Consider the following 22,045-nt stretch of genomic DNA (forward strand, 5'->3'; position numbering starts at 1 on the left):
AGCTTTTTTAAAAAATAAGAATTTAAAAACTTAAATCCTGGGGCCAGTATTGTGGCACTGAGGGTTAAGCCACCACTTGTGATGCTGACATGTCAGAACACTGATTTGAGTCTCAGCTGCTTCACTTCCCATTCAGCTCCCAGCTATAGCACCTGGGAAAGCAGCAGAAGATGGCCCAAGTGCTTGGGCACCTGCCACCCTTGTGGAAGACCTGGGTGGCCTGTCTGGCTTCTGGCTTCTGCCTGGCCCAGCCTTAGCCATTGAGGGCATTTGGGGAGTGAACCAGTAGATGGTAGATCTCGATCCATCACTCTTTCTCTCTCTTTCTCTCACTGTGCCTTTCAAATAAATAAATTTTGTAAAAAAAACCTTAAATTCTGGTCATGTGTTAGTCCAATTAAATATTAATATATTTATATTGTATATAAGTTATCTTATTAGCTAATTAGATATTGAATGCTTTCTGCAAGTAAGGTATCAAGTATTTTGAGGAATATATACTTCAGTAACAAATTTGGTGCGTTAGTGACCACAGTAGTTTTACTATACAGATTATGAGAAAAGGATAAAAAGTATTGCAGTTTTCAGCAAGGAATTGATGTCTAACTTTAGAATTTATTGGTGATTTTGTGATAGATATACATTTTTATCAAAAATGCTATGGAAATTTTATTTACAAAGAATGCTTTGGTTCAATATTGAAGTTGATTAATCAACCCAGATGTCCATCAACTGATGACTGGATAAAGAAATCATGCTATAGTTACACAATGGAATACTACTTAGCTGCAAAAAAGAGTGAAATCCTGTCTTTCGCAACAAAGTGGATCTAACTGGAGGCTGTTATGCTCAGTAAATGAAGCCAGTACCAAAAAGACACATAGACACATATCACATATTTTCCTTGATTTGTGCTAACTAATATACAGAGCACACAAAATATAAGTGAATGATCAAAAGTGACCTTTTGAGGTGTGATTATTGGTTATAGTCCTTGTCTATACTCTTGAGGAACAGTGGTTTTTCTACTTACTACTACTTGTTGAATTCTTTATTTATAGTGGATGATTAAGCTTATGATTATAAAGAAAATTGAAAGTATGTCATTGTTGGGGCTGGCGCTGTGGCGTAGCAGGTAAAGCTGCCGCCTACGGTGCTAGCATCTTATATGGGCGCCGGTTGGAGACCCGGCTACTCCACTTCAGATTCAGCTCTCTGCTATGGCCTGGGAGAGCAATAGAAGATGGCCCAAGTCCTTGGGCCCATGTACCCACGTGGGGGACTTGGAAGAAGCTCCTGGCTTCAGATTGGCGCAGCTCTGGCCGTTGTGGCCAATTGGGGAGTGAATCAGTGGATGGAAGACTCTCTGTCTGTCTGTCTGTCTGTCTGTCTCTCTCTCTCTGCCTCCTCTCTCTGTGTAACTGTGACTTTCAAGTAAAATAAATAAATCTTAAAAAAAAAAGTATGTCATTTTAAGAATTAACAGAAATAAAAAGGAGGTGGGAGAGTAGGAGGCAGGGAGGGAGGGTATGGTGAGAAGTATCATCATACTTAAAACTGTATATGTGAAATGCCAAAAATATGTTATTGCAAAAATTTTAAAAAGGAAAGGAGGAGGGAGGCTTGAGGGAGAGAAGAAGTTATCGTTATATTCTTAGAATTGTATCCATGGAATACGTGAAATCTGTATTCTTTGTATTAACAAAATTAAATAATTAAATTAGTTATTTAGTAAAGAAAATAAATGATTCAGTAGGAAATTTGACTATCTCCCTTTAACCAACAGTGAACACAGGGCACTGATACCATTCGCTGGAGTGTTGGAACCAGTTAAGAAGTTAGTGTGGGAAAAGAAGAAAAAGTTTAGGCTACACTGTAGAGATCTTAAGAGTTTTATATTTAAATCTGTAGGCAGTTTGGAGATTTTAGCTCCAAGGTATAAAATGATCAGAATTGCCCTTTGAAGGAATTAACCTTTTCTCTCTGTCTCTCCCTCTATCTCTGTTAACTCTACCTGCCTTTCCTTCTTTTTTTGACAGGCAGAGTGGACAGTGAGAAAGAGAGAGACAGAGAGAAAGGTCTTCCTTTTCCATTGGTTCACCCTCCAGTGGCTGCTGCGGCCAGCGCACCGCTCTGATCTGAAGCCAGGAGCCAGGTGCTTCTCCTGGTCTCCCATGGGGTGCAGGGCCCAAGTACTTGGGCCATCCTCCACTGCACTCCCTGGCTACAGCAGAGAGCTGGCCTGGAAGAGGGGCAACCGGGACAGAATCCAGCACCCCGACCAGGACTAGAACCCGGTGTGCCGGCGCTGCAGGCAGAGGATTAGCCTATTGAGCCACGGCACCAGCCTCTGCCTTTCATATAAATAAATAAACCTTAAAAAAGGCAGGTGGGGGTGGGGCCAGTGATGTGGTTGTGCATTTAGTAAAAGCTGCCACCCGTGATACCAGTGCTGATTCAAGTTCCCACTGCTCCACTTTCCAACCAGCTCCCTGCCAATGTGCCTGGGAAAGCCTAGTACCTGCCACCCATGTAGCAGACCAAGATAGAGTTCCAGGCTCCTGCTTTCTGCCTGTCCCAGCCCAAGCTGTGTGGCTGTTTGGGGAGTGAACCAGCTGGATCTGAAGTGGAGCTGCGGGGACTCAAACCATTCTCATATGGGATGTCAGCATCCAGGCAGCAGCTTAAATCTGTGCCACAATGCTGGCCCCAGAAGATTTTTTAAAAATTCTTTTCCACTTAATTCTCCCTTAACTTAATTTAAACCTACAGTTTTCTTTATTGTCTTATAACAACATTGCTGTGTCTTTGTATAGTATTCTTAGATACTGAAGAAATGTGTTGTGTGCCCCCTATTAATTAAAAGTGTGATACTCAGAATTTCTATTTTATAATTTATTGTCTGTACTAACTCAAGTAACATTTGAAATAAACATGCTTCACTGTTGAACTGAAGGATTTTTTTTCTACAGCTAAAATTTCCAGAGCAATTTTATTCATTTTAAGAGCCATTTTCTAGAGTCATTCATTAACTAGATATAAAATATCTCCCATGTTCCTGGCCTGGCTGCTGGCTGAGTGTTTGAAGTCTCTGGAAAAATTTCCTTTTTTTTTTTTTTTTTTTTTTTTTTAAGATTTATTTATTTCACTTGAAAGTAAGAGAGGAGAGACAGAGAGAGAGAGAGAGGTCTTCAATCCTCTGGTTCACTCCCCAGAGGGTCCCAATGGCCGGAGCTGTGTCGATCAAAGCCAGGAGCCACGAGCTTCCTCTGGGTTTCCCACGTGGGTGCAGGGGTCCAAAGACTTGGGCCATCCTCCACTGCTCTCCTAGGCCATAGCAGAGAGCTGGATCGAAAATGGGGCAGCCGGGTCTTGAACCGATGCCCATATGGGATGCCAGCACTCCAGGCCAGGGCATTAACCTGCTCTGCCATAGTGCTGGCCCCTGGAAAGATTTCTGTTTTTCACGTTCCCCTCAGAGCCAACGTCAAGACAGGGAAGCTTCAACATTCTGCTACTTTTTTTTTTTCATTTCTATGAACTTCTTTTTTTCTTTTATATTTAAAATTGAACAATTACGTGAATATGGAAGGTTCACCCCGATCTTTTGAGGGTCTAGCTTTAGGGGTTCTGAGTTGATGATAGGATGGCTGATCTCAAAAGATAGCCTGTCCTTCCTGGGTGGGCCCTAAGCTTTGTCTCCAGTCTCTGGTGTGTACAGCCTTGAGGCCCTTAGCTCTGGGCCCTGGAGCCCTGAGGATGTGTCCAATACAGCTGCTGCCATCAGTGTACTCACTTCTGCAGAGGCTTGCCTGCTGGTTTGGCTTGAGAGAATTTTCTTTCTTGTGACTTCTAGGTATTTAAAAGTCATAAAAAAATCTGCTATTTTATCTGGTTTTTGACAGGGTTTGGCAGTTGAGGGATATAAATTCTTATTTTTGAAAACCTTTACCTTCTTTCAGATGTTATGAGTGTTAAGCTTTTCAATATCGTTGACAATTCTAGAGGAAGAAATTGTAATAAGACAAGAACATTTGTAAAGTAACTTTTGTTATTTACAGGCATTTAGATCATCACAAACTGTGGGATCCCAATGAATTTGCAGTTCACTGCTTTAAAATTATAATGTATTCTATTCAGGTAAGTTTTGGTTAACTATGTAAGTATTTTTATTTAAGTAATTTTGTTTCTGTATAGATAAACACATCATCAGATATACAGTAAACTGTAGGATGTAAAACATGTTTTTAATATATGTATATATTTCTCATTTCTCATTTTCTAATATGAAAAATACATAATAAAAACTAAATTTTATGATGGTGTTTAACTATATGTATTTTTATTTTACTGATGGACTAGTATTGCATTTGATATTTATTGTAACAGTGTGTAGCTGGTAATAACAGCTAGCATTTATTGAGTATTGGCTATGGCACCTTGAGATAGTACATGTAAGAACCATTAGTTGTTACAGAAATTGATGGTGAAACACTTACCTCCTGTAGGCAACCATTCTGGTTCTTATCTAAACCTGAACAGTCCTGGCCAGCTCTTAATTTAATAGTGACTTCAGATCCTTTTTACACAATTTACATTTTTAGTACTGTTAAAACATCACCATTACTTAAAAGGAGTTGTCAGAAGCAGCACAGATATTAACATAGGTCATAGCAGGATTTGCACTGTGGATGTGCTGTTTATTAGTTATATGAACTTAGGAAAATTGTTCAGCCTCTCAGAGTACTATATTCCTCATCTATGAGAAGAAACTTTTAATTTACGCCTTAAATGGTTGACTTACACATTAAAGTAGAACCTTCTATCAAGTGCTAGCTGTGTCCCTTGACGTGGCTCACAGTCTTACATGGTTTATCTCATTTAACTCTCCTTTGCCTATAAACTGGACATTGTTGCTATCCGCATTTTAAAAGTCTGAAAATTAACTTCCCAAAAGGTGAAGTGACGACTCAAGTATATGCAAGTAGAAAGTAAAGCAGGATTCAAATTCTGATCATTTTATTCTGGAATTCCTATCTGAAGTAACCATTAAGTTAAGATTGATATCAAATGCCTAACATAAAGTGTTCAATAAATGATAGTTATTATAAAGTTGATCTGGATATATGTAAGAGTAATTTGTTAAGTTTAGTTTTAACTTAGAAGTAGATCTGACAGTCTATACACATAAACTAGGGTCTTTCTGGCCTTGTGTTTTTCTGTCATTCACCCTCCTTCATTCAGATTTAGTTGTGAGATGAAATTTTTTATAGAAATGAAGGAAATAAATTATAATGTTGTAAAAACTTAGGAATCAACATTTATTGATTAAATGTTCATAAAACGTCTTCTGATCTACACAGTGCTTTAAAAATATTTGTAATTACACCATACATTTTATGAAGTTCATTAATCAAGAATTAAATATTAGTGTCCAACAGAATATGAATTTATGTCTAATAAGACTATCTTGGTACAGTTCAAACTGATCATAGGCTTTTTTAAAATTTCAGTTTAGTATAAAATTAATAGAAATATTATCCTTAGATAATTATTCAGTCTTCTCAAAACAAGCTGGCTATAGGGAAACTAATCAAACCAGGGTTTATATCCTCAAGAGATTAAATAGTTCCAAATACAGTAGGACATTTGTGGTACAAGGAAAATATTTTGTTTAAGCCTGATCTTCTGTGCTAAATTGATTCATGGGGGTAGTAAGGTATGATTAGGAGGTGGATTCCAGGGTCAGCCTAGAATTCTCTTCCTAGGCCCTTCCTTGGGTTCTGTTTGTGCTGTGCATAGACTAACTGAGCTGGACCTGCCTCCTAGGGCTGTTGTGCATGCAACACATATAAAGGGAACGTTGAAGAAAGGTTGATTGACAGGTACTAGATTACACTTAGAAGTAAGTTTTGGAGTTTTCTATAGTAGGGTGATTATAGATGATATACTGTACATTTTTTCTGTTTAGAAAAATATAGACAAAAAATAAGGCAAACTGTCATTGTATAAAGTTCAGCTATCAGAAACACACAGCTTCTTTGCCGAGAAGTTGTTTCAGGTTGTGTGTTTTGTGTGTATAATGTTCCTCTGTGTTAATATAACTGTAACTGAAGCAGTGATGAAAATGCAAACTTAGTTTTTGCTTTGCATTATTATAAAAGGAGACATGCTGGGACACAGATGCCAGAAATACCTGAACGTGAAATTTATCATGTTGATGGGTCTGGAAGGGAATTCTTTGCTTTTGAGCAGCGCAGCCATTATGTGTAGGATGTTCTCTTAATAAAAATAAACACTCCAAGGAAGAAAAAATATAATTAACTTGAAAACAGTGCAGCTTGGAGCCAGTCTGAAGGCACACTCTAATAGTGAGCTTCAGGATCACAGGCCGTTTCTTTTTACAGCTTGGTGCAGGACTGGAGTTACGCTCATGTCACAGGACCATGCTACTGTTGTTTTTTTATAAATGTTCCTTAGAATCAAACATTTTTCTGAATGCCTTTTTTTTGTGGTAGATTCTAGTATTATTCACTGTGATTGAACAGATTCACTTACATGTGAAAAAGAAGAATTGTGCCAGAATGCATGTACTGTTCCTGTATCTTTGTATTACTTTATTTATTTTAGGCTCAGTATTCTCATCATGTGATCCAGGAGATTCTAGGACACCTTGATGCTTGTAAAAAAGATTCTCCACGGGTTCGAGCGGGTATTATTCAGGTTCTGTTAGAGGCTGTTGCCATTGCTGCTAAAGGCTCCATAGGTGAGTGTCCTTTTTTTTCTTTAAAGGTAATAAAATGATGCATTATTATATTTCAAAGCATTTTAGTAGATTATGAAAAAACAACTTAATAAAATTGCTATCCATTTTAAAATGTGCTATAAATTTCTCTTAAAAGTTTGAATCCAAGTTATTATTTTCAGGCTGCTTTTGTGTCCATACATGTCCATCCAAACCAGTCTCTTCTTTCCTTCCTTTAGGTTTTGAGTATGTACTGAACATTGGGAGAATACAGATAAAAGAAACTGAAACTTACTGTGGTTAGACAAGCCACCTGATACTATAAGGCAGATTTTGATCACATATCTTGAGAAAACGGGTATCAAGAGAAGAGAGGGAATTGGGATTAGCATGAGCAAAATATTATGAGTCTCATATGACTTGAATGTATGATCTTGGAAACAAATTAGAGAAGTGAATTTAAAATGAAATTTCAGTAGGTTGTAGATTTTAGTTCTGTAGTTGATTGACTCTTTAAAGACTTATTGTAATTTTTGTCAGAAATGTACTATGATAATTTATCTGGCAATAAAATGTAGGGCTCATTAGAGTTAAGTCAACATCATTATTGTAGATGTGAGAGAAAGGACTTGCCACTTGGATAGCAGCAGTAGGGATGAGAATTATAAAGTCAGTAGAATTCGATAATTGGCTGATTAGAGGTGACGGGTCAAAGTGTGACCTTTCACCTATGTGTGATTAGAAAAATGCAAGGATTCTTAATAGGGATATGAAACTTCAGAAGGAGAACCTGGTTAGGGTCTCTGTTTCAAAATTGAAGTGGAAATATAGCAACTAATGAAATATTCTAATATCCTTTCAGTGTCAAATGGTATTTTGACTATGAACTTTTTATTATTTATCTTAAACTGACCTCAGATTGGTGAAGCATATTATTGATGTGCAAGCTACTTAATTCATACAATAATAAATTAATAATCCATCAATAAATTATTGATTTAATTAGAAATGATTGTTTGGCGAGAGTATGAAAGGAGACGCTGATGATACCTTGAGCCATCTTGTGTGTTAGGTACTGTGTGCCAGCGTTTGTACGTTTGAAGGAGCATGTGAACCTGGAGCTGTGCTGAAGGAGTCCCCAGTGGAGAGGGGGAATAGAAATGAAATCTACAGATTAGAACATCCTGTGATAGAGGCAGTGGTAGGGCTCTCTGGGGAATTCATAGAACAAAAGTCAGAAAGCAATTTCAGTTTAGCTTAATCTGATAAATTGGCTAGTTTATGTCTCAGAACTGAGGCAGCATCTTCTTTCTTCCATCTCACAAGATGCCCAGTAAGTCTTCTCTGGGACAGTGGACTGTATATTGTAATCATGGGTTCTGATGGGCCAGTCAGCAGTCAGGCTAATTGTCTCAGTCCACATTACTCTGAGCAGACAAGGGTAGATAGGTAGGAAGTTTTTGGTAACCTTTCTATACCATTGCACAGTTTGTTTGGATTATAGCAGAGATTTAAACAATGAGCTTCTCATAGATATCCTACAAATGTTTGTGTTAAAATGGAGGCATTTTATTATTTAGGTATTTTTCTCTTTTGTTTGTTTTAATGGACTGGTTAGTTCATAAATTATTATATATTTGATTATTTAGAAACTAATCAAAAACTCTGATGAGAAATATGAGAATTGATTTTGATCTGCTCATGTAAGTGATCCTTCACAGGGCCCACCGTGCTGGAGGTGTTCAATACCCTGTTGAAGCATCTGCGTCTCAGTGTTGAATTTGAAGCAAACGATTTACAGGGGGGACCTGCAGGTAGTGCCAGCTTAAACACAAGTTCCAAAGACAATGACGAGAAGATTGTGCAGAACGCTATCATCCAAACAATAGGTGAGTGCAAGTCACTTTCCAATCCTGTTATGGAAAACGCTGGTTAAAAAAGCTCTCACTTAAAGTTCTTTTACAGTACTTGCTAAAGAAGACTGGCAGCTTAGATTCTAAACTTTATATTTAGAAAGTAAACCTGCATAAGAATGGGACAAAGAATACTGCTTGCCCTTACTAGATTCATTTATTGAGAGCTATAATGCCATTTGCTCTTCCCAGTCTCCCCAACCCCAGCCCCATCTGTCATCTCCTCCCTCTTTCCTCCAACACTCCCTCTCTCATTCTTTCTCATTCCATTCCCTTCTTTCCACTTTGTCTCCCTCTCAGCAAATGTGTCTATGTCTAAAAAATATACATATATACACACATGTATACGTGTTTCCTAAATCACTGGATATAGTAAGTTGAATACATCATGCCTTACATAATAAGACTAAAGTTACCAATGTCCATAAATTTAATATTAGTACAATACTTTAATCAACCTTCCATATTTCAGTTTTGTCACTAGGCTCAATAATGTCCTTTATAGCTTTTTCCCCTTGGGTCTAAAACCCAGTCAGGATCATATATTGTATTTAGTTGTAATATGTCTTTAGCTCCATTAGTGTGGGACATTTTATTATGGCATAGGAATTTTTTTAAGATTTATTTATTTATTTGAAGATTTATTTACCTACTTAAAAGGCAGTGTTACACAGATAACTTTCATCCACTGGTTCACTCCCCAAATGGCCGTGACCACTAGGTCTGGGCCAGGCTGAAGCAAGAGCCAGGAGCTTCTTCCAGGTCTCTCATGTGGTTTCAAGGCCCCTAGCACTTGAGCCATCTTCCACTGCTTTCCCAGGCACATTAGCATGGAGCTGGATCAGAATTGCAGCAGCCAAGACACAAACTGGTGCTCTGATGGGATGCCAGAATTGCAGGCAGCGGCTTAACCCGCTGTGCCACAATGCTGGCCCCACTTCTCCTTTTTTTAAAAGAATAGAAAGTTTATTATCAGGTTTTGTCTGATGTTTCCCCATGGTTAACTTCAGGTTACACAGTCCTGTCTGGGATACTGCATTTGTGATATGGTCTTGTCGGAGCAGCACATCCAGAGGTATATGGCATACATATGCTTCTCATTGGGGTGAAGTTAATTTTGATTAGCCAATGTGTTTTCCTATTTCTTCACTGTGTAGTTTGAGTTTTTTGGGCAAGTAATAAGCAGAAATATTCTGCCTTTTATCTAAACTTTCCCTGCATTTAGCATACAATTCTTTTCTTGCCTGAACCAGTCTTTTACCATGATGGCTGCAAAATAATGGAATTTAAAGTTGAGCATTCTGAGGGCCAGCACTGTGGCATAGCAGGTAAAGGCACCGCTTGTAGTGCTGGCATCCCATATGGGTGCCCTTTTGAGACCCTGCTGCCACACTTCCAATCCAGCTCTCTGCTATGGCCTGGGAAAGCAGTGGAAGATGGTCCAAGTCCTTGGGCCCCTGCACCCACATGGGAGACCTGGAAGAAGCTCCTGGCTCCTGGCTTCAGATTGGTGCAACTCCGGCCATTGCAGCCATCTGGGGAGTGAACCAGCGGATGGTTCTGCCTTTGAAATAAATATATAAATATTAAAATAAAGTTGAGCACTCCTTCCACAACTACCTGTTGGTGCTCAGTGCTTTATTATAAGCACAAGCATCATTTTCTACCTTTGTACATATATATACAAATGAGAAGAGCTTCCTTTAAAAAAAAAAAAAAATCCTGGGTCTGGTGCTGTAGCACAGTGGGTTAACGCCCTGGGCTGAAGCACCGGCATCCCATATGGGCGCCAGTTCAAGACCTGGCTGATCCACTTCCGATCCAGCTCTCTGCTGTGGCCTGGGAAAGCAGTGGAAGATGACCCAAGTCCTTGGGCCCCTGCAACCCCGTGTGAGACCTGGAAGAGGCTCCTGGCTCCTGGCCAGGATTGGCGCAGCTCCGGCCATTGCGGCCAATTGGGGAGTGAACCATCGGATGGAAGACCTCTCTCTCTCTCTCTCTCTCTCTCTCTCTCTCTCTGCCTCTCCTCTCTCTGTGTAACACTGAATTTCAAATAAATAAATAAATCTTAATAAAAAATAAAAAGTGACTTGAGTGTATTTTCTTGGAAAATGAAATAACCTGACTGTAGATAAATCAGTTAAAGCAAGCAAGCTATTTTCTAATTCAACACCTCCCTCCACCAGTATTTTCTTCAGAATAGCAATCATATTTTACTGTAACTACTTGAGTGGAGTGCCATGATCATTTCAAAACTGGTTTATATTTGTAGAGTAGAGTACCTGTATACTTGGAACTAGATTTATGCCTTTTATCTGGGTAGTTGGCTACCTCTGTGATACTTGGCTACCTACTTGGCTACCTCTGTGAAAGTTCTTTGGAATACTTAATACAAAGTTTCTCCTATTTCTGAAGTTTTATGAGCTTGGACACATGCATTCTGCATCCCCATTCAGTTCCTACATATTGAACCCAATGTGTATGCCAGGTCCTGTGCCAGGGCCTCACGATGCACACAGCTGTCACCTTGCTGGAGGTGTTTAACTGATCTGCCTAGTGTGGTACCTCCATTTCACCTTCTTGCAGTTTCTCTCATAATGTGCATAGAAGTGCTCTTCCTGAGAGGCAATGCATTGGAGTATCTTTTCCAGTGTACTCTCTAATGTGATAAATGTGTAAGATTTGGGGATTGACTGAAAAGACCATATAAAATAAAGTTAAGCATTACCATGGAGCTTCAGTGAATTAGAGGCATTCTAGTTACTGCTTAAAACTGTTACTATCAGCGTAAAGTGAACCCAGTTTCTGTGGTGACTCTTACATTTATTTGTATTACTTGGAGATTTTCTGTGATATTCTAAGATGATATACCAAAGCAGCTAATCTTATTCTCATAGAATTAATTTAAATGGTTTTTATAACTTCTGATTAATTCAGTATTACTGTTTTACTCTATTTAGTTTTTTGCTTCTCAAGGATTTTGTTACAAAATGTGTGTAGGCAGACTCAGTATTTCTATAATAAAGCACATTCAGAGTAACGTGAGAATTTAAACATGAGAGAAAAGAAATGTAATGTGACACAATGAGTAAAATTTTCCTTTTTTTTTTTTTTTTTAAAGTCACACCTCTGACTTTTCTTAGTATTTTCTTTTAGAATTTCTTATATTCTGGTAGTTACCAGCTGTTGTAGATTCTCTTGTGGGAGGCCCATGGAACATGACTCCTATAGTTTTTAGACTTTAGGTTAGTAGGCTGTTGGCCATGTCCTTCTTTTTTTGAAACAATCAGGAATGTATCTCTGTCATATGCTTTACTGGGTCCATCGACCTTTCTGTTCAGTGCACCAAACACAGACAATGAGTGTGAAGAACGAGTGCTGTCCTAGACTCCTTCCTTACAGTTGATCATGTTGCAGACTGCTGCCAAATTTTACGTTAAGAAAATAAATTGTAAAGCATAAATTGCGTTCCTTCCTACTGTGACTATTTTCAGTTCTTCAGCAGTCTTATTTTTATCTAATCAATACCAGCCTCAGTTGACCTTATATTTGGGAAAGAAAAATAAATTTTCCCTCGTTGATTCTTAAAATGTTCTGTAACTTGGAATTAGCTCAGAATCTTAAAAAACTGATGCTTGGACTCCTACCCTCTGATACTCTGACTTAATTAGTTTGATGTATGGCCTGAGCACCAGCATTTTCAGAGTTTCCTAGGTAACTCTGATATGCAGCAAAGTTTGGGTACTACTGGGTTAGAGCAAACTATTCCACACCTTTGTAAAGCATGACGTGTGACTGTGGACTAAGGGTAGGAGTGCTGTCATATGGAGAGGCATGGTGGTACTTGTAAGCTTTTAGCAGCATGATAGGTGGTCAGTCTATGCCAGGTGCTGTGGTAATCAGAAGTACATGCTATTTTATGTTCTTGTGCTAATGACTGATATTGGGAACAGCAAAACAGTATCCACTTTTCTGCAGTGTTTAGGAACATATCTAATTGGGTGCTTAGGAAGTTAAAAGTAGCTTCTATAGAGGAAGAATAACATACTAATAGCATAGACTTTGGAAAGAAATAGCCATTTCTTGAGGCCTTAATATTAGCTGTGTAATTTCTTACAGTAGTTCTTAAGTCTTGACCTCATTTCCACAGAAGAAACTAAGACAAATAATAATACTTAGACTCATAAGGCTGCTTTGAGGATTCGAATACAAAATAGATTCTTGTTTTATGAAAGAGTGCTCGTTAAGTATTAGCTAGAATAATATACTTTATGCAGATGGAGTAATGTTAAGATAATGAGATTTTTGATTGCTAGTCCGATTTTGGGAGATCACTTTTACCCCCTAAGTCCAATCAAAATGATGAGAAAAGCAATTTGAGGGTGTATAAATAAATTATTAATCCTAATAACAGCAGCTGAAGAGTTAAGTTAAAAAAAGCAAACTCACTGTTAAAGAAATGTTAAAAATACAAAGAGTCCGTAATGATTATGTTGAATTTTAAGAAAGGAATAAGAACAACTAGGATTTGATATCTGTTCTTATCTTTCAACGAAACAAGAACATTTAAAATGCAAATAAATAATAAAATAATTGAAACTTGGAAATCTTTTCTGACCAGCATGTCAGCCATCTAAAACCTACAGCAGATAAATTTAAAATGTCCTCAATCTCAAGATTGCATGAGAAAAATGACAAATGTATAAATTTCATATTTTTTATACCCATTGAATGATGTCTGTTGAATTAACTCAGAGTTAACATTTGAGCAATCCTGGGAAGATGCTTCAGTAGTCTCCTGATTGTTGACTTCTTTACCAACTAGTGTAGCCCAACTACTGACGTCTTTTCCAGAACAAGAATTTCTACTCTCAGTATATGAGCAGAGTTTTATCAGAAATACTATCAAACTCTCTTTTACCTTTTTCTAAAACTCCAGTCCACTCAACTTGATAATGGCTTGCCACTATTAGCTAAAGCAAGATATTTGTGGCTCCAGTTTATTACATTCCCTACATATTAGTTCATTAGACATGTATTATACGTGATGAAATGATTTTGGGCAAATGAAATTCCATTATCTTTACTGTTAGATTTACCTTAAAGGCAGTCATTGTTTTACCACATATTGGAAGCTTTCAATAAATTACAATTTTGTATTATATGAAAAAATAAACCTTCCTAATTTGCAAAATGCATCTTAATATTTCTGCAGGATTTTTTGGAAGTAATCTGCCAGATTATCAGAGGTCAGAAATCATGATGTTCATCATGGGAAAAGTACCTGTTTTTGGAACATCTGCCCACACTTTGGATATCAGTCAACTAGGGTATGTTCTCAGACTAAATTTGAATTTAGTCTTGGATTAAATTTTTTCTGAAAGAAATCTAGAAAATTATAGCTTTGTATGTATTTTTAAAGATTTATTTATTTTACTATTATTACTATTATTTTATTTGAAAAAGTGACAGAGCGAGAGGTAGAAATCTGTTCACTGGTTCTCTCCCCAAATGCCTGCACACAGCTGGGACTTGGCCAATCTGAAGCCAGGAGCCAGAAACTCCAGCCGTTGTGACCAATTGGGGAGTGAACCAGCTGTTGGAAGACCTCTGTCTGTCTCTCTCACTCTCTGCATGTAACTCTGGCTTTTAAATAAATAAATAAATAAATCTTTAAAAAAATAATAAAATAATTTTTCAGCTTATAAAATCTCAAATTTTCTATGTCTTTTATTGAACAAGTGTAAGGTTTATTCAACCTGGTCATTATGTATGTGCATACATATTTAAGATAAAGTTTCAAGTTGTCTGTTAAAAATACTTTTAATGTTAGTGTATCAGGAATATTGGCTTATTCTAGAATTCTAGAACTGATTGTGATTTTAAAGGTAACCTGTTCTCTTCCCCTTATTTTATATATTTAATGTGGTTTCATATCATACCAAAGCTGTAGTTTGTAGGTTTTTTTTTTTTGCTAATTTAATAAGGAAATGGCAGTATCTTATTTGGTTTTCCATTTATTAATTGTTTTTAATCATCTATTCTTATTGTTATATATTGAAGACATATTCATCGCCTATATTCACAGTACATATTTTTCCTGATTTATAGTGTCTTTTAATTTGAATTGTTCACTTATGTATTCATATGATTTAATTTTCATGTCATCATATGTATAGTACTGTTTGCTTTGAAAGCCAATATCTCAATTTTTTTGTTTAAATTTGATTTTTTATATATGTATAATAAATTTAATTCATATGAAATTTACTTTAGCTTATAAAGAGTGCCATGCCTTTTGCTATCATAAAAATAACAGCCAGTGGAATGGAATTTTAAAATCAATAAATAGTAATAGGAGCGAATGTTAATGAGTTTTAATGCCAGCATTTTGTATATTTTAGGGATTTGGGAACGAGGCGGATTCAGATAATGTTGCTGAGGTCTTTACTCATGGTAAGGCATTTAAGGCATATGAAGGACACACTTTAAGTTACTGAAAAATAAAGGAATAGCCTCACATCATCAGCTTCATTTTCTTATTTACTAAACACTGTTTCTGGAATTAAATATTTTGCATTTTTCTTTATTACCCTGTACTTTTTACTACTGTTTCCTTCCTTCTGTCATTTTGTTTGGTCTTCATAATGATGAAATATACAAAGGACCGGAAATACTGCCATTTTGCAGATGCCTGGTCTCAGAGGAGTGGAGGGAGTTGAGGAAGTTCATCATGGCCACTGTGCTAAAGAGTAGAACTTGGGCTTGAAGTCTAGAGTTCTTTTACATAGTAGGCTCCTTCCTTCACACCCTGACCAAATAGTGATTTTGTACTGGGAAAAGAATTCATGAAAATGAAAATCTAGTATGTTAAATTGGGAGTGACTGTAAGTAGTTAAAAAGGAAAATTATAGCCAAAATGAGAAATGCTGATTATTTCATAGTTAACAGTATTCTTTTTTTATTCAGCTACTCCAAATGTAATGACAAGAACTAGGCAGGGGCCAGTTGTTGGAAAGTATGTCTTTTCCAATTCAATATCTTCCTGGTTTATTCTGGGAAAATATTAATGTCCCATAATCCTATTTTTTTAAGGAATTCTCTCATACCTAAAGATAACTACAATAGTATCTTCTGTGATTTCATTTTTAATCTTGTTCATGGTACTTGTGATATTTGAATATAGACATAGTTATCAGTGCTTTCTGTTTCTCACCTTTTTATTTGTGTCTTATTTAATAAGTTGTGGCCAACTGTGCTATAAACACATTATGTATATTATAAATTTTTTTAAAATTTGGTATTCTCTATTTAGAATTTTTATCTGAAAATTTTTTGAAGATAGTGTGAGAAATATGTATATATTTTTAATTTCCTAAGTGGGTAGCTAATTGTCCCACCAGTTTCCCTGCCAATTTAGAAAATAACCTCCATTCTATAGTAAGTGTGCAAAATATAAATGTTTAATATCCATATATGCTTATAATCTTGAGAATAAGTAGAAACTCCCAGCTGAATTTTCATTTGTTCCTGATCTTTGTTTATACTAAACATATTCCCTAAGTAAATTGATTATACCACATAGCCAACTGAAAAATATATGTGTGATACAATTAAAATATATTAATAACATTTAAGTATATTCTCCTTAAAAACTTTAAATTTAGAGAATACTGATATTCTCAAAATGTCAAGTCAAATAAATAATAAAGTGTGACATTCCAAAATGAAATTGTATTCCTGTTATCCAACTGCTTAATTTAAACTAAAAGAATAATTTACAAATTTAAATTTAAAATTTGAAGGACTTACCTTTAGTATTTTCCACCTCTTCATGCTCACTACCTATTCCTAACCTATAAAAACCTCAGTTTCCTTTACAAAATGGGGCTTTGCTCGTGACTACTCACCAGATGTGCTCTGGATGGAATCAATACTTAGTTGGGGGTTAGATCATGCCTGGCACTTGGTAACTGTCCTGTTGGTAGTAGTAGTATTCTTTTAAGAATAATGGCACTTCACTGATTTCCTTTATGTCTTTCCTTCAAGCTTTTGTCCATATTTTCTGTTTCTCTAGGTAAAACAATATGAGAATCTTACCAAAGCATTAGTGACAAATGTTTTTTTATTTGTTTTCCTCCTCATAAACAGGTAACCTCTGGATACAAAGCAAAGACAATTGTTACTGCACTTCCAGGGTCTTTTCTGGACCCTTTGTTGTCTCCATCCCTTATGGAAGATTATGAACTGAGACAGTTAGTTCTGGAGGTCATGCACAACCTCATGGATCGCCACGACAATAGAGCCAAGCTCCGGGGGATCAGGTAATGGCCGTGCTGAAACGGGCTGAGTTGATGACGTCTTCTAACGAATGCCTTAAAGTATTGTGATTGTCTTCCATCGAGAATTTTCAGACTTTATTCTTACAGAGTTTTATTTAACGATTAATATATTTAAGACAGGAAATGCTTGGAGGTTGTTTAATGTACATTTCAAAGGTCTTATCTGCTAGTAGTCACTAATTAACATGATTTTTATTTTGCTTTTGCTTTAAATTTAGGAATTACCTTACTATTTAGATTGCTATATTTGATCCCCCTTAATTTGTCTCGATAATTCAGTAGTATCAATACATATAGGCATCTTTTAAATGCTCATTAAAAATTAAGTCAGCAACAGGAGTCACTGTGCACTTACTCCTCATGTAGGATCTTTGTCCTTAGTGTGCTGTACATTGAGATTTAATGCTATAACTAGCACTCAAACAGTATTTTTCACTTTATGTTTCTGTGTGGGAGCAAACTGTTAAAATCTTTACTTAATGTATGCTAAACTGATCTTCTGTATATAAAGAGAATCGAAAATGAATCTTGATATGAATGGAAGGGGAGAGGGAGTGGATAAGGGGAGGGTTGCGGGTTGGAGGGACGTTATGGGGGGAAGCCATTGTAATCCATAAACTGTACTTTGGAAATTTATATTCATTAAATAAAAGTTAAAAAAAATTAAGTAAACTCCTAATTATAAATACTGTTTTCCATATAAGACATGGTATTATAACTAAATATGCTATTTATTCAAAACATTATATTGATTATCTCTAGAATAATACCAGATGTAGCTGACCTAAAGATAAAAAGAGAAAAAATCTGTAGACAAGATACAAGTTTCATGAAAAAGGTAAGATCGTCTTGTGAAAACTAAATCCATAATATAAATTTTAGGTGCTTTTATATTGATCTGTTGCTTTTTAAAATGAAGCCTTAGAATCATGCTGCTGACTTCAGCCACCCCACATGGCTACAACATTCCTGCTGGTGTCTCCTCCAGCTTACATTTCTGTAATAGTTCCAGAGTATTTCTTTTGAATGAAAACTCTCTCATTTCTACCCTGTACTCTTCCTCCATCCAGAACACACATGCTGATTTTACATTTTAGTGGCTCTTTTATAAACAACTTAAGGTTTTTGAAAATAGCTGTCACCATTGAATAAATAACTATAATGAATATTTACTGTGTATTAGGCACTGTTCTATCTCCATTTGGGATACAAAAATGAATTAGGCAGGATCTCTTCCCTTAAGTACTATCTAGCTAGATTTCCATGATGATAATTTAAATTCTGTAGGGTTTTCTAGCCTATTGAATGAATTTCTGGGTCATTATTTATCCAAAGTGTTAGCCATACACTGAGCTTAGTGTTAAGGTGACACGTTCTAAGCGCCACGCTACACTCGTCATGGTGGGTAAGGGAGCTCTGTCTATAGAGTTGCAGGGAACACAGACACGTAGGAAGGTTGGTGCAGAAATCTCTCAGGTCCATGTTTCTGCCTCCTTAGACACACTTTCTGCAGTGAGCATCTTTAATGTTGCCATCTCTATCATTATTGATTTCTGCGCATCAAGTGAATTCCTTCAGTTTCAAAATTTATTTTGAAAATATTGAGGGGCTGGCGCAGTGGTGCAGTAGGTTAGTCTTCTGCCTGCTGCGCCAGCATCCCATATGGGCACTGGTTCTGGTCCCAGCTGCTCCTCTTCCAGTCCAGCTCTCTGCTATGGCTTGGGAAAGCAGAGAAAGTCCTTGGGCCCCTGCACTCGTGTGGGAGACCAGGGGAAGCCCCAGCTCTTGGCTTTGGATTGTCACAGCTCTGGCTGTTGCAGCCATTTGGGGAGTGAACCAACGGACGGAAGACCTTTCTCTCTGACTCTCCCTATCACTGTCTGTAACTCTCTCTCTCAATAAATAAATAAAAATCTTTAAAATAAAAAGAAAATATTGTTCCTTGATTCCTTGAATAAAAATATTTTTAGGTTGGGTTATAATAATGAGGGGCTATAAAAAAAAAAGAGAGGCCATAAAAAGTTCATAGAAAATGTGGATTCACCATCAAGGTGGCATGTACCAATGCCATCTCACTAGTCCAAGTGATCAATTTCAGTTCACAATTGATCACAATGATAGGACTAAGAGCCAAAGGGATCACATAAACAACACTAGTGTCTGCAAATATTAACTGATAGAATAACAAAGGGAGAGAACGATCCAACTTGGGAAGCGATATACACAGCAGACTCATAGAATGGCAGATGTCCTAAACAGCACTCTGGCCTCAGAATCAGCCCTTAAGGCATGTGGATATGGCTGAAAAACCCATGAGAGTATTTCAGGCATGGAAAGCCAAGACACTCTGGCAAAAAAAAAAAAAAAAAAAAAAATCTAAATGAAAGATCTCTGTGAGTGAGATCCCAGTGGAAAGAACAGGTCTTCAAAGAAGGAGGTACCTTTCTCTGAAGAGAGGAGAGAACTTCCACTCTGACTACAACCTTGTCTAAATATGATCAGAGTCGATGAACTCAAAAGGCCTCCATAGCCTTGGCAGCTCATGACAAGAGCCTAGGGTGATTACTGAGGCCATAAACAAGAGTGTCAATTTGTTAAGTCAACAACAGGAGTCACTGTGCACTTACTCCTCATGTAGGATCTTTGTCCTTAATGTGCTGTACTTTGTGATTTAATGCTATTACTAGTACTCAAACAGTATTTTGCACTTTGTGTTTCTGTGTGGGTGCAGACTGTTGAAATCTTTACTTAATATATGCTAAACTGATCTTCTGTATATAAAGAGAATTGAAAATGAATCAATGTGGATGGAAGGGGAGAGGGAAAGGGAAGGGTTGCGGGTGGGAGGGAAGTTATGGGGGGGGGGAGCCATTGTAATCCATAAACTGTACTTTGGAAATTTATATTCATTAAATAAAAGTAAAAAAAAAAAAGAAAATGTGAATTCAGAAAACTGCATAGATTTCAAAGTTTTCTAGCATAAATCTGAGCTTATTTTTTAATTCCATTTTTCCATGATCCTTTGAAGTGCCCTTGTATATCAAAATGCTGGTTAATCAATAGGGCAGAGACATTAACTCTTACCAAATTGTATTTTTTGTGTATTTTTTAATATAACCCAACTAAAGAAGATGTTGCACATCACCGAGGAACTTTTAATCCTGAATAAAACAATGAATTTTGGAAACTAAATTGATGGTTAATTCAAGGTCTTTGGATTTATGTGATGACCTTCAATAATACCGAACACTGAGACTGGTTTTCATTTTATCTGTTATGATAGTGATAGAAATAACACTTCTCCATGCTTAGTTTTTCTCATCATCAATTTGAATGATTGATTTATTTGCCTGCAAGATGAGACTGCTTTGTTATATGTTAAATTTTGAATCTTTTAACTGGTTCCTGAATTAGTTGTCCTGTTTTCCAGTGTCAAATAACTAAAGTGGTTAGCATTTGTTACTGATAGGATGGACTATAACTAATAGGATCTTCTTCCTTAGGAAAAATCAGTTCATACTTTTTCCTTCACCAAAATTTTATTTTTAGAATTAGACACTCTTTTTAATTTACCTTTCTAATTTATTTATCAGTAAAAATGCTATTTGATTTTCATAAGCAACCTTAACTGGCAGTTTACAAAAATTTCTACAAAGTTCTGAAGAGAAGGATTGTGTTCTGTAGCCACAGGACAGAGGACTGCCCTTTTTGTGAGAGAATCTGCATTCACCATGGGGAGTATGTTTTCTGTGCTAGCAGTTGTCTGTTCAGGAAGCTGTGCTTCATGTTATTGCCATGCCTAAAACTTGCCCATCTTAGAACATCTTAGATTGGGTCTGTTTGAAAAAAGAAGTCCCTGGGCAGGATGCCCTTACACTTTACCCTGGGAGGTGTTCCTAGCCATCACTGCTGCCTCCCAGGGTCTGCAGGAGCAGGAAGCCGTGGAGTCAGGAGCTGGGGCTGGGTGTCAGTCTCAGGCACTTAGATGTGGGATGTGGGCTTCCTAAGGATTTCCTATACAGCCAAACACCTGTCCCACAGCTCTGACTTTCAAACAATATTATTTAGTTTATTTGGCTACTTCGTGTATTTTGTATGAGAGGAACCTCAGTTTGTGTGTTGTTCTGCTTAGTTTTTCTCATTCAGCTCTATCTTGGTGGAATCCATCCATGTGTAGGTAGCTTTCACAGTATTCCATGGAGTAAATACATTCCATGATATGCACAAGCATGCTTGTGTGTGTGTGATGATGTATTCAGTTCCCATTTCTGAAAGGGCTGGAGGAGAAATCACTGCATAGAAGGTTATGCATTCTTCAGATTCACCAAATAATACCCAGATACTTTAAAAAGTCATTAAACCTGTTTATTCTGCATGGTTATAATAAATATTGCAGAATTTTTATTTAATATGGTGGGTATGTAGCGATGATTTTTAAAAATACACTTAAATTACTTATGGAACCTGAAAACTGAACCTGTGAGCACTGCTTTAATGTTTTTTAATGTTTAGAAAGTATGGGATTCAAGAGTATGTCTCAGGGTTTGAGAAGACCTAGTACATAAGACCTTTCTTTTCTACCCAAGAATGACACTCTCGAGAAAAAAGCAAACTCTGAATTCAGAGTGGTACCAACCTGACGGTCAACTTCAAAGACAAAGGAATCTGGTAGGAGAGCATAGTTTCATATCTGTAACCCAAAAGGCGTGCGTACATGCACCACTGGTTTCAGCAGATGCAAGCAGTCACTGTCACAGTTGGATGGAGAACAGAGCAGAATACACACTTGCTATAGACAGGCTGGGTACAAAAGTCTCGTGCTGTTCCTGCTCAGTTCTCTCTTCTGAAGTACTCAGAGGAACCTGCCAAGAAGCAGGCCTGACAGCCCCCACTCCACTCAACCCCTGCCACATGGTGGTGTGTGTGTTCCTAATGCTGGCTGAACACTACAGTTACCTGGGAAGCTTGGTGCTGTAAAAACGCTAATGCTTGACCACTAACTAGTTAAATCAAATATGGGAAAGGATGAGGAGTAGGGAAGGCAG

General features: G+C 37.1%; 1 protein-coding gene across 3 annotated transcripts in view; it reads left to right on the forward strand.

The window, feature by feature from the left end:
- EFR3A (EFR3 homolog A) overlaps nt 1–22,045 on the forward strand; it is a 116,234-nt gene that overhangs the window by 65,731 nt on the left and 28,458 nt on the right. For all 3 annotated transcript variants that reach the window (XM_051844031.3, XM_051844033.3, XM_089335715.1), the window contains exons 8-14: nt 4,062–4,140; nt 6,631–6,766; nt 8,467–8,634; nt 13,874–13,988; nt 15,063–15,114; nt 16,810–16,982; nt 17,763–17,838. In XM_051844031.3, the coding sequence (XP_051699991.3) occupies nt 4,062–4,140; nt 6,631–6,766; nt 8,467–8,634; nt 13,874–13,988; nt 15,063–15,114; nt 16,810–16,982; nt 17,763–17,838 (799 nt within the window). The remainder of the gene's footprint in view (nt 1–4,061; nt 4,141–6,630; nt 6,767–8,466; nt 8,635–13,873; nt 13,989–15,062; nt 15,115–16,809; nt 16,983–17,762; nt 17,839–22,045) is intronic.

The sequence above is a fragment of the Oryctolagus cuniculus genome, chromosome 6 (genome assembly GCF_051225735.1).
Source record: "Oryctolagus cuniculus isolate XC-2025 breed Fujian yellow rabbit chromosome 6, ASM5122573v1, whole genome shotgun sequence".
NCBI classification, from domain to species: Eukaryota; Metazoa; Chordata; class Mammalia; order Lagomorpha; family Leporidae; genus Oryctolagus; species Oryctolagus cuniculus.